Source organism: Lactuca virosa, chromosome 7 (assembly GCF_052849685.1).
Source record: "Lactuca virosa cultivar CGN04683 chromosome 7, Lactuca_virosa_CGN04683_v6, whole genome shotgun sequence".
Taxonomy (NCBI): domain Eukaryota; kingdom Viridiplantae; phylum Streptophyta; class Magnoliopsida; order Asterales; family Asteraceae; genus Lactuca; species Lactuca virosa.
Genome location: NC_136432.1, coordinates 205062093 through 205079847, shown reverse-complemented (window position 1 = coordinate 205079847; position 17755 = coordinate 205062093). Strand labels below are relative to the sequence as shown.

Below are 17755 nucleotides of genomic sequence, written 5' to 3'. Positions count from 1 at the left end.
TGAATGGATGTGGTATGAATCTCCTACGATTTCTGGTAGCCGATGATTTGGGATTATTTTTTCAAAAATTCCAAAGATTTTTTTATCCTAATTTATTTTGCTTCCTAATTTTCTGTTTGCGGTTTTAGATTTTTTTTCTTGATTTTTTCTTCATATTTGTGTATATTTAACTCTATTAAAATTCGAATTAAAAAAAAACAAAAAGAAAAGGTTTAACCATTTAATTTGCAGTTGTACGGTGTTGAAAAATCAGAAAATTAAACGACCAAGATTTATTGTGCAGTACACATGATTGGATATTAAGAGTTACCCAACAATGCCCACTTATTATTAAATTCATGATCAAAATGATATAAAGTTAACTTTTATCTGAAAATATACAATCACATGAAAGTTTTGGACTAAACATGTAAACTAGCAATGGCTAGCTAGCTTATAAAATCTATAGTTTCCTGTTTTTGTTATTAGTTCGTTTAAAACTTGAAAACAAGTTATCAAAGTTTAAAGATCAATGACGGTTTCTACACAAATTGCAACAAGCGTGTCAGAACCATGGCTAGACCTTAGAGGCAAGATTGTGATGGTTACGGGTGCATCCTCAGGTATTGGCCGGGAGTTGTGTATCGACTTAGCCAAAGCTGGTTGCAAGATCATTGCTGCTGCACGTCGAACCAACAAACTCAAGGCTCTATGCCATGAAATTAACAACATGGAAATCTCTAATGTTCATGCAAACGAAGGTGAAGCCATTACACATGATGTCTTGGCGGTGGCACTTGAGCTTGATATCTGTGCCGCTGGTCCTACCATCGAAGCCGCTGTGCAAAAGGCTTGGTCGGCTTTTGGCTGCATTCATGTTTTGATCAACAATGCCGGTATTAGAGGTAACTTCAAATTCTTGTTAGCCTTTTCTCTTTATGTCAAGTTAATTTATTATTATTATTTTTAAAAGATATATTGTCATCATTTATGTTTAAATAAGAGTAATTGTTAATCGACGGCAATCATGAGTCGTCCTTTAATCATTGGTGAATATTATAGCGTGTGAATACAATTTTTTTTTCAGAAATGAACAGAGTTTGTTTAAAAAAATAGTTGGAAATATTAACAACGGCGGTGTGAGTTTTCGTCTACAATTCATATGGAGTTATAAATTCTTCATTTAATGTTGCTATTATTGAATAGCTACACATATGGAGTTTTACATTCTTCATATAAATGCTTCTATTATTGAATAGCTACACGCATATCTCCCAAAATAAAAATATATATATGGTAAAATTTGACGCTATCATAGATGAAATTGAAAACTTTGAATCTAATGTAAATATAAAAAATTATTTATAATTATATGTATAAAAATGTGTTAATAAAAAAGTTTACATTATAGATTAGATCAAAATAATGAAATTATAATTTTCATGTCAATCAACATATTAATAATTATAGTTATATCTATCTGGAGGCCAGATTGACTGATGTAAATTAAAAATTTTGTTTGAGAACTCCAATTTGTAGGAGTCTTTAAACAAATAAATATTATATATAATAAAAAACAATAAGTTTATGAACAATATAGTTTTTGGGTACAAATTTTTCTTATAGTAGCAGGTACGGTTGAACAAAAACCAAACCGCAAACCAAAAAACCGTAAATTAATAAAAAAACCGAAACCGAAAATCCGAAACCGAATATAAAACCGATGATGCGGTTTTAAATTTTAGAAAAACCACAATTTTCGGTGCGCTGCGGTTTTATACTGTCATACCGCACCATAAAAACTGAAACACCGCAATACTTAGGCTATATATATATATATATATATATATATATATATATATATATATATATATATATATATATATATATATATATATATATATATATAGAAAAGTTCAATAGAGAACCATTGTGAATTTGACGTAAAAAAAAATCGAATTTAATATCATTTGAAAAAGGATAAAAAGTTATGAATTTCTGTATTTTTAATTTTTTTTTTTGATAAAAAATAAGTTCTAAAAGTTGAAAAAAAGATTGGTTCCTTGGTTAATTATGGAACTTAATTAACCAAGGAACCAATTTTTTTTTCAACTTTTAGAACTTATTTATTATAAAAAAAAACTAAAAATACCGAAATTCATAACTTTTTATCATTTTTCCAATGATATCAAATTCGATATTTTTTTACGTCAAATTCACAATGTGAATCTTTGAAAATTCACAATGTGAATCCGGATCCGAAAAATATTTTTCACATTCACAATGTTAATATATGAATTTAGATATTTTTAGATTTTTTTTTTCGATAAAGAATAAGCTCTAAAAATTGAAAAAAAGATTTGGTTCCTTGAAAAACCAATAATTATGGTTCTCTATTGAACTTTTCCATATATATATATATATATATATATATATATATAGGTTTAGGTTCTATGGAAAACAAAAACCCCTAAACAAACCCTAAAAATCATAAAAATGTATAAAAAAATACTTAGAGATCAAATTTTTTTTTTTATATTATGAAAATTCGTAACTTTTTTTACATTTTCGCTAAAAAAAAACAAAAAAAATCGAATTTTTTTTTTTCAGCGAAAATGTAAAAAAATTTGCAATTTTTAAATATAAAAATTCAAAAAAAAAAAAAGATTTGTGATCTCTAAGTTTTTTTTTATTCATTTTTATAATTTTTTAGGGTTTTTTTGTTTTCCATATAACCATTCTCTCTCTCTCTCTCTCTCTCTCTCTATATATATATATATATATATATATATATATATATATATATATATATATATATATATATATATATATATATATATATATATATATCTTCAAGTGTGTAGAAAACAAATTACAAAAATTATCTTTGTAATTTATGAGAAAGGTCCGTGTGCAATTTTTTTTACATAATTAGTCCATGTCTTTAAAAATTTCAAAAAATGATCCCTATTTAATAGAAAATGTGTACTTTCCTTTTGTGTGACTACAACATAGTAAAAATGCCTCTATCGATAATGGACGAAGTCGCCTACGTTGCCCGCGAAGTGGAAGGGAGACATCTTGCAAAATATTTGAAGGTAGGTAAATGACGATTTACCAATTTCCACCATGAAAAACGAAATAGATTATTAAGTTTTAATTGGATTGAAATTCCTAAATTCTTTTGAGATTCATTGAACTTCAATGACATGTTTAAATCTCGATTATGCCCTTCAAGTTTGTAACTGAGATACTGAGGATCACAAACAAGGTTTGAATAACCATGCAAATTTACTTGGTACACTTGAAGTCAATTATCACCTAATCAATGTGCTGGTTAACCACACATGCTCCATTGATCTATGACAAACATCAATCTACCCTTTTCCACCCTTACTAGTCCAAGTTAGTGTGTCGGTTAACTACACACGCTCCATTAACGACTTGGCAAGTTGCAAAGTGCAATTTCATGGATTAGCATCAATTTCACATTTTCCTAAAGTAACTATGATTGGGAATTTAATAAAACATTTAGTTACTTTATAATTTTCATTATACTTTTAACGAGCATTAGTGTCCTATCCTACCCGTTCGGCTAACGATCCTCCACCAGTCAAGGAAGCAGTGGGTGAGAGTGGACACCCATTAAACTGTTATTTTATAGGCAGTAACCTTATACCCCCCCTTATACACCAGCTTCGTGAATGAGGCCTACTAACGGTAATACTGAGTTGTCTTATACATATATATAATTATTAAACTTATAATATTATAATAGTATAAGGGTTGAATTTTAAACTTTTAAAATTCTAGGGTTTGGAATTAAAGTATTCATAAGTGTGACTTTACAAATTCCAAAGAGGGCAAGTTTTGAAACTATTCAAAACTTTTCATTTCCATAACTTATGAGTTAATGAATTTTAAAGAAAAGACTTTTGGTTTTCCATAACTTGAGGACAAGTTATGGAGTCCAGTAAAACCATTTAGATCGTTCTTCTAATTAACACAATAATCAAATAATACATACATGATCTAATTAAACTCATAAGAACAAGATAATTCATATCATCAATCTTCAAGAAATTAGCCTAATCATATAAACTAATAAAAATCTTGAAATTATGACAGTTATCTTTTAATTGGACAAGCATGATCATTACCTTATGAAAAAAACAGATTTCATGGTTGAAAAAATAGTTTGGGGTAATGATCTGAATCCAATTTCTAGCCAAAACTCGAAAATCTGCATACTGGACCACCAACTCAGCGAGTACATGAACTGGACTCGTCGAGTTGGTCCATTTCTGAGTGGACTCGACGAGTTCACCTGACAGAATGCAGAAATTCGATTTTTCCAACTTTGAAAACCAATAAAACATCAAGTATAATAGAAAACAATCCTAGGCTCTGATACCACTGATGGGTTTTGAGCATCCTAACAACCTTAAGGTGCACATAAAACCCTAAATGCTTTGGATCTATGTTTTCTCTAATTATACATGCAATTTGATTTTCCAAAGCATTACCCTAACTAGTATACTAAACATGGGTACTTGTATAACAAAAACTAGTTAGATGACAAACATTTTATTGTAGCTTGATTCCTTAGACCTTTAAGAGCCTAGCACCCCAAATGTGATGCCTCAAATGCTTCATGGGTTACTTGAGAGAGGATTAATTGCACTCACAATTCGGCTATGCTCTTCCAAAGATTACTAGTCGCCGATTTCATGTGCTAAAGGGGTTCTTATATAGTGTGGCAAGGATTAGGGTTACATCCATGTAAACCCTAATGTGCATGACCTTTCATCTTACTTAGGCTCCATGGGTTAAACCTCCAAGGACTACCGTGTTGGTTTAGCCCAACCTAAATGACCATTGGCCCACACTATAAGAATCATTGATTTACCAAATCAACCCCTTACATTTAATTAGTCGCTTTTGATCACTAACTTAATTCCAAATTAATTTTTGATCAATACTAATTAAATAATATGATTTCATATTAATATATTAGAACTTATAATATATTAATAAATCATAAATAGTTTTGCAAAAGTCCATCCTTACAAATGTTCTGGTGACATGGAACCCAAATGGACCATGCTACTCTCGGGTCAAATACATACCAATTATAGGTATGGACTTAGACACCTTATCCAACACTTTATACCTCCAAACGCTTTTCAAGTTGGTGATGGTTCTGGATCCACAAGCTTCAACATCACCAATGAAACTTCTAAGAGTTCTTCTCCCTTTATGATCACGAAAAACACCTTCAAAGGTCACTTCCAAGCTCAAAACACTCAAATGGAAATTAGGGTTTCGTTCTCAGGGTTTGGAGAGGTGGAGGTTTGTCATATAAAGGTCCAAGAGAAACTTAAGGTGTTTAAATAGGGATCAAACCCTAAAAATTAGGGTTTGTCCCAGGTGGCTGTACGCCTAGCGTACATGGATGCCTCTGCGACCAACTTTCCGGCCCAGTAAGCCCAACGTACCGACCAAGGACCCAAAAGCGAAAAGTTCTACGTTTGAGGGAAAAAGAGAAATACCTGAAAAGCGAATGTTACAGAACGAATGCTGAGAATGTCTTTAAATAATAATGTTGGTGTTGATCTTGACTTTGATCGTAAAGTGATTCTTGTGTTGTCTTGATTTTGGATTTGTGGAAAGTTCATCTTGAAAATGTTGTGGATTTATAGCTTCAAGTACACTATCTAAAGGTAGCGGAAAAATTAAAATATATACCTAAGTGCACATGCATCGTACAATCTATGTTTTACTAGTTATTGCTGATGGATTTTGAGCATTCTAACACTCCTAAGTGTACATGCAACCCTAGAAAACCTTGGATCTATGTTTGTCTAAAATACATGCAAAATACTTTTTCCAAGGTTCATAATCCTATCTAGCATACATGGGGAACTTTAATCATGAAAGATGGCTAGGATTACATACCTTGTAGTTGTTTTGATTCCTTGAAAACTTTGAGAGCCTAGCACCCCAAGTCTGATGCCTGAAATGTTTCACACAACACCAAATGCTCTTGGAATCAACTTTGAGAGAATGTAGAACACTTTCTAATTTGGCTTGCCCTCTTGTCTCACTAGTGTAGCCGATTTTGGTAGATAGCATGTTCTTTATATAGTGTGTTGCATTAGGGTTACACCATGTAAACGCTAGTGTGACATGGCTCTTCATTTCCATGACCCATGGGTTTGTAACTCCCATGGAGCATCCATGGAGCATCCTATGGACCTTAGCCAAACTTGATAACCCATGGAGCCTTTAGCCCACTATACAAGTTATGGATGATTTACATAATCAACCCATATATTTAATTAGTCTCCTTTTTTATCACTTAATTAATCCTAGATTAATTCTTGATCAATACTAATTAAATAATATTATTAATATATTAGAACTTATAATATATTAATAAACCACAAGCGTTATTTCTCTCATTTAGTCTATCCAAATGCATGATGCCATGCAACCCAAATGGACCATGCCGGGTCGGGTCAAGTACATACCAGAAATAGTTATGGACTTAGACACCTTATCCAACAGTCTCCCACTTGGATAAGTCTAATAACTATAACTGTAAGTATGACTTCAGGAACCGATCAACAATCGTAGCTCTTTTCAAGGTCTCTCGGAACTGAGATGATGATGATACGCCATTTAAGATAAGTGATCATATAATCCTCTGTTCTAGATATCAGCCGGACAAATACATGGAACAATGTCTTGCTTATTGTCGAGCAGTTTGTTTCCCGATATCTGATTTGTTTGACATAGAACTTAATTGAACACATCAACTTAGTTCTGACCGGGCCCGGTGCATAGGTCAAGACAAAATCATCGAGGGGCCCAGATATCGCTTCTAATCCAAGAAGGAACAGATAAACTTCGACTCATATGCTTGTTCTACTACTTGTTAAATCACACACAAATTCACGTTTTATAACATCGAGTTACCAATGCGGTTTCGTACGATCAATGCATAACCAACTCATAGGCAACAAGACATATCTCTAGGTTTGAAGACTTATATGATATTACCGTCTCGTGATCACTCGAGATAAATTCCATGAAATGATACCAGCGAGCGTAGGTTGAATCCAATACTCAGAACTTATGAGCACTCATGAGTGTTGAGGCCATGTCCAACATCTTAGACCTCTACAACCAACTCATGACAGTCTTAATTCATACCTACTTCCAACATATGACCGACTGTGGATAATTTGAATAATATGTAAAACACAACATAAATATTCTGGAAGTCAAAACATGCAAAGGAATAATAGTAAACAATTAACAAAAGATAGCAACACTTTACTCATAAATAAACACAACTTTTATTCATCATCAAATGTCAATTACACTTTACAAATTTCAAAACTATCTAACTATTAAAAATAATATCATCCTTCAGCCCTATGCTCCTTTCATGTTGGAGATGCTTAACCCTACCCAGTCCCTTTGCGAGGGGATCTGCTGGGTTCTCATCCGATGATACCCTCTTTGCCACGAGGAGTCCTTCTTCTATTCGATGTCTGATGAAATGGTATTTTCTGTCAATGTGTCGGGATCTCCCGCGATCCATTGGTTCCTTTGCTAAGGCAACTGCACTTTCACTATCATAGAAAATCTCTATGGGCTCCTTTATAGCTGGTACAACTCCAAGGTGTCCAATGAAGTTCTTTAGCCATATCGCCTCCTTTGCTGCCTCACTTGCCGCTATATACTCTGATTCGCAAGTTGAATCAGCCATTGTCTCCTGTTTGGAACTTTTCCAAGAAATTGCTCCTCCATTTAAGGTGAAGACCCAGTCTGACTGAGAGCGGAAATTATCCCTATCATTCTGGAAGCTAGCATCACTATACCCTACAACTCTCAAGTCATCACTCCCGCGTAGGGTAAGGACCCAATCCTTAGTCCTCCGTAGGTACTTGAGGATATTCTTTACCGCTGTCCAGTGAGCCTTACCAGGATTCCCCTGATACCTGCTAACCATGCTCAAAGCAAAGGCTACATCAGGACGAGTACAAGTCATAGCATACATGATCAATCCTACAGCAGAAGCATAAGGTACTCGACTCATTTCTGCTATCTCAACCTCGGTACTCGGGCTCTGAGTCTTACTCAATCTAGCATTACTCTAGATGGGTAACTCCCCTTTCTTGGAATCTTGCATGCTGAACCTCTTCAGTACTTTATCCAAGTATGTACCCTGACTAAGTCCAATTAGTCTTCTACTCCGGTCTCTCAGAATCCTTATCCCTAGAATATAGGCAGCTTCTCCTAGGTCTTTCATAGCGAAACACTTCCGAAGCCAGGACTTAACTTCCTGCAGAGTTGGGATGTCATTTCCTATGAGTAGTATGTCATCCACATACAATACCAAAAAGCTAACTATACTCCCACTAGCCTTGACATACACACAAGATTCATCTTCACTCCTCGAAAAGCCAAACTCTTTGACTTTCTCATCGAAGCAAAGATTCCATCTGCGAGGTGCTTGTTTCAATCCATAGATGGATTTATCAAGCTTACACACTCTATTTGGGTTCTCTGTACTGAAAAAACCCTCAGGCTGACTCATGTAAACATCCTCAGCCAACTTTCCATTAAGGAAAGCGGTTTTGACATCCATTTTCCATATTTCATAGTCATGAAATGCAGCAATGGCTAACAATACCCTAATAAACTTAATCTTGGCTACTGGTAAAAGGTCTCATCATAATCAACTCCTGGAGTTTGAGAAAAACCCTTAGCAACCAATCGCGCCTTATAAGTGTGTACATTACCATCCATGTCGGTCTTCTTCTTGAAGATCCATTTGCACCCAACTGTCTTACGACCTCGTACATTGTCAACCAAGTTCCAAACTTGATTGTCATACATGGACTGTATCTCGCTGTCCATTGCCTCTTTCCATTTAGCAGACTCGGGGCCTGCCATGGCTTCCACATAGCTGTTAGGTTCATCCAGACTTACCAGTGTATCATCACTGATAAGTGTCTCACCTTCTGCAGTAATATGGAAACCATAGTAGTGCTCAGGTGAATTCCTAACCCTTGTGGAACGCCTCAGAGGTACAGACTTGTCAATTGGATCAACATGAGTTTCCTCCTCAAGTTGACTGCTAAGGTTTGAGGTTCCTTCACCACTTGACTCTTGAATTTCTTCAAGGTCAATTTGCCTCCCACTGTTTCCTTGGCTTATGAACTCTCTCTCTCTCTCTCTCGAAAGACACCCCTCCTTGCTATAAAGACCACATTCTCACTAGGTCTGTAGAAGAGGTAACCAAAGGACTTATGTGGGTAGCCGATGAAAATACACCTCTCACTTCGAGGTTCGAGCTTATCGTGAGTCTCACGCCTCACAAAAGCCTCGCAACCCTAAATCTTGATGTGGGCTAGATTTGGAACTTTTCCAGTCCACATCTCGTGAGGTGTTTTGGCAACCTTCTTTGTAGGGACCAGATTAAGGATATGGGCGGCAGTCTCTAAGGCATACCCCCAGAATGAGATTGGTAGCGAAGCTCAACTCATCATGGAACGAACCATGTCCAACAAGGTTCGATTACGCCTCTCAGCTACACCATTCAACTGTGGTGTCCTAGGAGGTGTCAATTGTGAGACAACCCCACATTCCTTAAGATAGTCGAGGAACTCTGTACTAAGATACTCACCACCACGATCGGATCGAAGCATCTTAATGTTCTTGCCCAATTGATTCTCGACTTCCTGTTTAAACTCTTTAAACCTTTCGAAAGTCTCTGACTTATGCTTGATTAATTAGACATATCCATATCTACTATAATCATCTGTAAAAGTCACATAATAAAGATTAACATCCCTTGTGGCAGTTTTGAAGGGTCCACACACATCCGTGTGCACTAGATCTAACAAACCTTCACCCCTAGCACAAGAACCTGTGAAGGGTGACTTTGTCATTTTTCAAAGTAAGCATGATTCACAACTATCATCTGACTTTAGGTCAAATGACTCAAAGACTCCATCTTTTTGGAGTTGGCCTATGCGTTTCTTGCTTACATGTCCAAGACGACAATGCCATAATAATGCTTTATCCAAGTTATTATCATTAGTAGAATCAATACACAACAAATTATTTCCTAAGTTATCTGCAACCGACACAACTTCATACACACCATCACAAAGTAATGCTTTAAAATAAAACACATTATTAAAGAAAGCATTTATTCCACCAACTTCATTATCAAAAGAAAAGGTAAACCCTTGTTAGTATAAAGCATGAAAGGAAATAACATTTCTTGCCATTTCAGGCGAATAACAATATTTATTCAAATCTAAAGTAAACCTACTACTTAGCAACAAAGTATAAACTCCAATCTTGGTGACAGGTGACACTTTCCTATTCCCCATGATCAAGTTTATCTTTCCATGCTCCACATTCTCACTTCTTCTTAGTACTTGCAAATCAGAACAAATATGAATACCACAGCCGGTATCAAGGACCCAAGAGTTAGAATAGGGTGAGTTATTAGATAATATAGTGTAAATACCTGCATGGTTGGGTTTCACTTTCCCATCCTTCAAATCTTGCTGGTACTTTGGGCAGTTCCGCTTCCAGTGCGCCTTTTCATGGCAATAGAAGCATTCAGCCTCTTTGGGATCAAAGGAAGGAGTGATGAAACCTTTCTTGGTTCCGCTTGAAGAGGAGCCATCAAGGGTGTTACCCTTGGTAACCTTCGAGGGGTTCTTCCTCTTTTGCCCTCTACCTTTCCCGATTGCCAGGACAGGTGCGGAGTTTGGAGTAGGAGTAGGAGTGGTAACAACCGACTTACCTTTAAGACCTGATTTTGCGGTCTTTAGGAGTCCTTGAAGTTTGCTGAGTCTAACTTCCTCCTTGTTCATGTGGTATGTCATGCGGAATTGATCATAGCACGAAGGTAGGGAGTGCAAAATGATATCTATTTCCAACTCCTCGGGAAAGTTCACATTAAGTTTCAGCAAACGGTCCACATACCTTTGCATTTTCTGCATGTGGCCGGTGATGGGTTCACCATCCTTCATCCTGGTTGTTATCATGGAGGAGATGATTTCATATCGCTCTTGATGAGCACTCTGATGGTAGCGGTCCATCAAATCCTGGTGCATCTCAAAAGGATAGTAGTCCTCATAGGACTTTTGGAGCTCGGCTGTCATAGTGGCCATCATGATGCATGCCACTTTGGTAGCATCTCTTTCATGTGCCTCATGTTCAGCAAGCTCTTCAGGAGTAGCAGTCTGTTCGGGTACCTTAAGATCCTTGTCGAGAACATATTCTTTGTTCTCATACCGAGTGACCGTCCTGATGTTCCTGATCCAATCTGTAAAGTTGGATCCATCAAAGATGACTCTCCCACAAAGGTTCATGAGAGAGAAGGAGCCGGTAGGGTTTGAGCCAGAAGCAACATTGTTGGAAGACATCTGAAAAGAAGATAAGACAAGTTTAGTTTAGATATAAAGATAGTCCTTAATAAAACACCCAAATGTAATATTAAGGCTAGGATCCAATCACAATATATTATATCTTAGAATAGGGATGTCATAATCTAAGCTAAAACATATTTGAAAGGTAGGTGAATGACGAGTCACCAATTTCCACCATGAAAAACGAAATATATAAATTATTAGGTTTTATTTGGTTTTTAGAAACTCCTAGATTCTTTTGAGATTTATTGAACTTTTTTCAATGGCATGTTTCAATCTCGAGTGTGCCCTTCATGTTTTGTTATTGGGATACTGAGGATCACAAAACAAGGTGTAAAGTAACCATGCAAATTACTTGGTACCCTTAATGTTTTTCACTTAATCGATGTGCCGGTTAACCACACGCGCTCCACCGACCTATGAAAAACCTTAAGTCACCCTTTGCGTACCTTGTTAAGTCCAAGTTAGTGTGCTGGTTAACCACACACGCTCCACCAACGACTTAATCAAAGTGCAAAGTGTAATTTCATGGGTTAGCACCTTATTCACATTTTCCTAAAGTAACTAACATTGGGAATTTATAAAAACATTTTGTTACTTTTTAATAATCATTATACTTTTAATGAGAATTTTAAGTCATTGTCCTACCCGTTCGGCTAACGACCCTCCACCAGTCAAGGAAGCGGTGGGTGAGAATGGACACCCATTAAGCTTCCATTTTATAGGCAACAACCTTATACCCCCCTTATAGACCGGCTTCGTGAATGAGGCCTACTAACGGTAAAACGACTTGATCTTATACATATATATTATTAAACTTATAATATTATGAAGTATAAGGGTTGAATTTTAACTTTTAAAATTCTAGGGGTTGGAACTAAAGTTTACTAGATGACTTTACATGTTCCAAAACTTGAGGGCAAGTTTTGTAACTTTACAAAACCTTTCAATTCATAACTTATGAGTTATTAAAATGAAGACTCCTCATTTTTTATAACTTATGTGTTCTTTTAATGGAATTAACACAAAGTGACTTTTGGTTATCCATAACTTGAGGACAAGTTATGGATTCCATTAAAACACATAAGGATCATGAATTCAACATTAAACAAGTAATTCCTATGATCTATCAAGAACTCATAAGAACATGAATAATCATATCAAAATTTCAAGAACATATGAACACATATAATCATGTAATTTTGATATTAGCCATTGTAAATGAATTATAAAAACCATTACAACATCTAAAACAAGTTTTACAACACCAAAACAGTTTAGGGTAATGTTTCTAGTCCATTTCTAGCAGCAAAACTCGAAAAACTACACTCAGGGGCTCCTATTCGTCGAGTGCAAGAACCTACTCGACGAGTAGGATGAGTTTGGTCATGGACTTGTCAAGTCCCCCCATCGACTCGGCGAGTTCATGCTTCAGAATGCATAAAAACGAGTTTTTTTTCACAATTTTGCATCAAGTATCAAACAAACAAACCTAGTCTCTGATACCACTAATGGGTTTTGAGCATTCTAACACTCCTAAGTGTACATGCAACCCTAGAAAACCTTGGATCTATGTTTGTCTAAAATAAATGCTAAATACTTTTTCCAAGGTTCATAATCCTATCTAGCATACATGGGAAACTTTAATCATGAAAGATGGCTAGGATTACATACCTTGTAGTTATTTTGATTCCTTGAAAACCTTGAGAGCCTAGCACCCCAAGTGTGATGCCTCAAATGTTTCACACAACACCAAATGATCTTGGAGTCAACTTTGACAGAATGTAGAACACTTTCTAATTCGGCTTGCCCTCTTGTCTCACTAGTGTAGCCGATTTTGGTAGATAGCATGTTCTTTATATAGTGTGTTGCATTAGGGTTACACAATGTAAACCCTAGTGTGACATGGTTCTTCATTTTCATGACCCATGGGTTTGTAACTCCCATGGAGCATCCTATGGACCTTAGCCCAACTTGATAACCCATGGAGCCTTAAGCCCACTATACAAGTTATGGATGATTTACATAATCAACCCATATATTTAATTAGTCTCCTTTTTGATCACTTAATTAATCCTAGATTAATTCTTGATCAATACTAATTAAATAATATTATTAATATATTAGAACTTATAATATATTAATAAACCACAAGTGTTATTTCTCTCATTTAGTCTATCCAAATGCATGATGTCATGCAGCCCAAATGGACCATGCCGGGTCGGGTCAAGTACATACCAGAAATACTTATGGACTTAGACACCTTATCCAACAATTGCAACATACTTTGAAAAATAACAAAAGTTAAGAATTTCCAACCTTAGGTTCACTTGCTAGTGATCTCGTATGTGCCAATTTGTTGAAAAGTTGAAGGATCCAAAAGAGCACCCATCGAATGAAATCAGACCCATGACACCAAAAAACAAAAAGGATTTAACCCAAGATAGGGTTTATTCGAAAAACACAAAACTCTAGAAGAGAGGTTGTGATTTTTTTCCAAGGAGAGAGAGACAGGGGTTAGACGATTTATGATGAGGGAAAAACTAGCTCTAAGGTTTACCCTAGCAGTCTATTTATAGTTGAGCAATGTGAATTTAGAAGTATTTAAACTTTAGGGTTTATCTTATCTGAATTAAACCTGCCATATCCTATCCAATGGATATGAACATTGTTCCTACTACCTCACCATAAGGTTTTGGAATATTCCAATTAATACCTTAGATTAATTAATATTCAACCTCCTTAATTAATTAAATCATTTTAATTTATTAATAGAATAATTTCTAATTAATTTATTAATTCTTTAATAAATTAACATATTATTAATCTCCTTTTCCTTATCTTACTTGGGTTATGAGGCAAACCTAAAAGGAATCTTCTATTATTAGAAATATTATCAAAATAGTTAATGACCTTAGACACCATTTCCATTTAAAAAGAATATATAATCACTAGATTATAGTTACCGGATCTTAAAAAATAGTAATTTGTTCTTCAAGGATTATGCATCAGTAACGTTGTTGATGTAGTGACTTGATCTATGAAGGTTGTATTGAACTTTCTCTTCTTGAGTTGTGATATATCCTTAAATGAGTTTAAGGGAAAAAAAACTATAAAGTGAGTTGAGAAAGTAAGGAACTAAAGTTAGAGAGAGAGAGAGAGAGATGCACCAAAATATAATATGAAGGTTTATTTATCACCGATGCATGATAATAAATTAGAAATTTTCTTGAATTAATGAGAGAGAGATAAATAAATAGATATATAGATAGATAAATAGACATGTAGATAGATAGAGAAAGTGTATGCATGTGGGGCTTGTTATGTGGCTTTTGTACGTACCGAGAGATAAAAATCATAAAGAGAACAAAAAACAAAAGTTTTTCATTTAAAACCACATAGCAAGAAGTGTCATTTGAGAAGGTAGAGATATGAAGGATCAAATATGTGTTAAACTTATGAACAAGAAAGGTAGATGATGGTTGTGGAATAGTCGTGATTTAAATAAAATAAATTAATAAAAATTGTTGAATTGATAGAAAAAGGACATGGATTCATGAGAAAAAGGTAAAGACCAATTTATTGATTTTGGGACGGAGGGAAGTGGTCCATACAACGACTAGAGAAGGAAGGTTCGACAATGACTAAAGAATGTCGCTGAAAGTGGTGGTCGATGGTGTATGGGTTAACCTAGTGCTTAGATACCATTATAGAAAATAATATATTGAAAATATTGTTTGTATAATTCTCATTGGTCTCGAGGGTATTTATAGAGTACAAAACTTAAATATGGGAACCATACTCAACGTAAATATGGATAGTATGATAGTCTCTAATAATATCTAGTAAATATGGATAGTAAGTCTTTAATAATATCTAATACTATATGATAGGATTAATTTACAGTGGTGATATAGTCAAATCCATATTATTTATGTTTAGATAATATATATATATATATATATATATATATATATATATATATATATATATATATATATATATATATATATATATATATATATATATATATATATATCAATTTGACATATTGTATTAGGTTGAGATTTAGAACCCTTTTGTTATGTGAAGTGTTTTGATTCTATTAGAGCTTCAATGTCTATAAAAGTAGTTATAACTCTATGTTTAATGTTACATAATTAAAATTCTAGAAATTGTATCTAAATCCTAACTTACTGTTTTCTTTATTATTGCATCATGCATTTAGGTCCTGTAAAGAGCGCACTTGATTTGTCTGAAGACAAATGGGAAACAACATTTAGAACAAATCTTACAGGATCATGGTTGGTGTCGAAGTATGTTTCTCGTCAAATGATTTCTTTCAATCAAAGAGGATCCATAATCAACATGTCTTCTATTTCGGGTGTTAATTGTACTCATTCTCCCGGAAGTGTCGCATATGCTTGTTCTAAATCAGCTTTTAATACCATGACACAGGTGATGTCTATGGAACTTGCGAACCACAAAATAAGGGTAAACTCAATATGTCATGGCATTTTTAAATCTGAGATTACGGAGATGCTCATACAAAAGAAATGGTTAAAGAATGTGGTGTCAAAGACTGTACCATTAAGAGAATATGGCACTACCGATCCCGCTTTGACCTCGATGGTTAGATACCTAATGCATGACTCATCAAACTAAATCACCGGAAATAATTTTGTTGTGGATGCAGGATCGATTTTAACTGGAGTGCCGCTTTATTCATCTCTTTGATCACACTCATGTCCTGTAAGGATATACTGCCAAACAGAAATTTTTTTTATAGTCTTGTTTTTTTTATCACAATAAAGATGATATTTATGTCACTTATTATATTGAAACATCATTATAAATTTAATATATTTATGTCCTTATTTTCATTCTTTTAAAAGTCTTAGATCTAAACATATTACAATGTTTGTTTTCTTAAATTTTAATATAGGTTGTTATTTTTTATTGCAATAAAGTGAAATTAATTAACAGTACTAATGTATTATGACTTCATTGACTTTAGTATTTGATGATATTATCATTTATTGAAAATTTATTTAAATTTGATCAAAATTGTAATCTAAAAAATTTAAAATAAACATAGTTACTTGAAATTAAAAACTAATCTATATTTGAAATGTATTTAAATTCATTCAAATTTACATAAAGATCTGCTATGGATATTGTTTATTTTGACAATTTTTTTATAATCAATAATCATGACCATATTGAGATTGTCATATTTTTGAACCTTTAGGCTATGCTCTACCGAGTAACTGAAAAAATTAAAAGCTACTTTAAGAAGTAGTTGATAAATTTTACTTAAGTGTCACTTACTTATATCTTATTGGTGTATCTTCTACCCCCCATTGAATACTCTAAAATTTTTACATTATGAACAAAATCATTGATAACTTATGCATCCGTCTCACAGAATACTAAATTCATTTTATTTTCCAAAATCTATACTTCATTGAAGACTCCTAGAAAAAACCAAATACATGTAAACCATTCTTTCAAGGATAATAAATTACACCACATTATGTTTTTTTTTCAGATGGACAATATGATGAATATAAATTTACAATAAACACATCATCATCCATGTTAGGCATCGAACCCATAACGATATGAAAATTATGATTTTTAATGACCTTTTTTTGTTTCGAAATTATCGGATTCGAAATACAGACAAGCCCCCTGGACCTCCCGTTTTCATCTACACATTCAAAATCCATTTCAAGGCAACTATCATTGGTAGAAAGGCAAAACCAACTTGAATGGAGACAAAATAGTTCTTGATATCAAGATGCAAATGAATCTTGATCTGAAATAGAAAGGAAGGGTCAAATGGTTGGGCGAGGGAGAAGAAAACTCATGTTTTTCTCATATCATGATTGACAATAACATTTTGAAAAGGTCGTATCAATGTGTTAGTAATTATTGAGGTGTGGACTTCGGACTCGGTTCTAATTAAAAAGGAGATCTTTAATTTTTTCAGCAACAAATTCACATAATCATATCCTATAAGGCCAAGGTTGACTTGTATTTATATAAACCCGTTATCTTTGGAAGGTACTTTAGTTGTTACAAAACCTTTTCAACCAACGAAAATTAAGGAAACAATATGGTCTTGCAGGAATGAGAGAGTACCAGGACCACCATATGGATTCTCTTTCAAATTTATACACTTTTGGGAGCATTTTGGAACTAGATTTCGTTAAATATTTTGACAATTTTTCTAGACAAGTACCATCAGTCGTGGCTGTAATTCATCATTTATAGCTCTTGTTCAAAAGTTCAATGATACTCTT

General features: G+C 34.2%; 1 protein-coding gene across 1 annotated transcript; it reads left to right on the top strand.

The window, feature by feature from the left end:
- The first annotated feature begins 482 nt into the window (after positions 1-482).
- Positions 483-16330, top strand: LOC145124922 (uncharacterized). Its single transcript, XM_079060403.1, has 2 exons — positions 483-884; positions 15676-16330. The coding sequence occupies exons 1-2, from the start codon at positions 512-514 to the stop codon at positions 16110-16112; spliced, it is 810 nt and encodes a 269-aa protein (XP_078916529.1). The 5' UTR covers positions 483-511; the 3' UTR covers positions 16113-16330.
- Positions 16331-17755: the final 1425 nt, after the last annotated feature.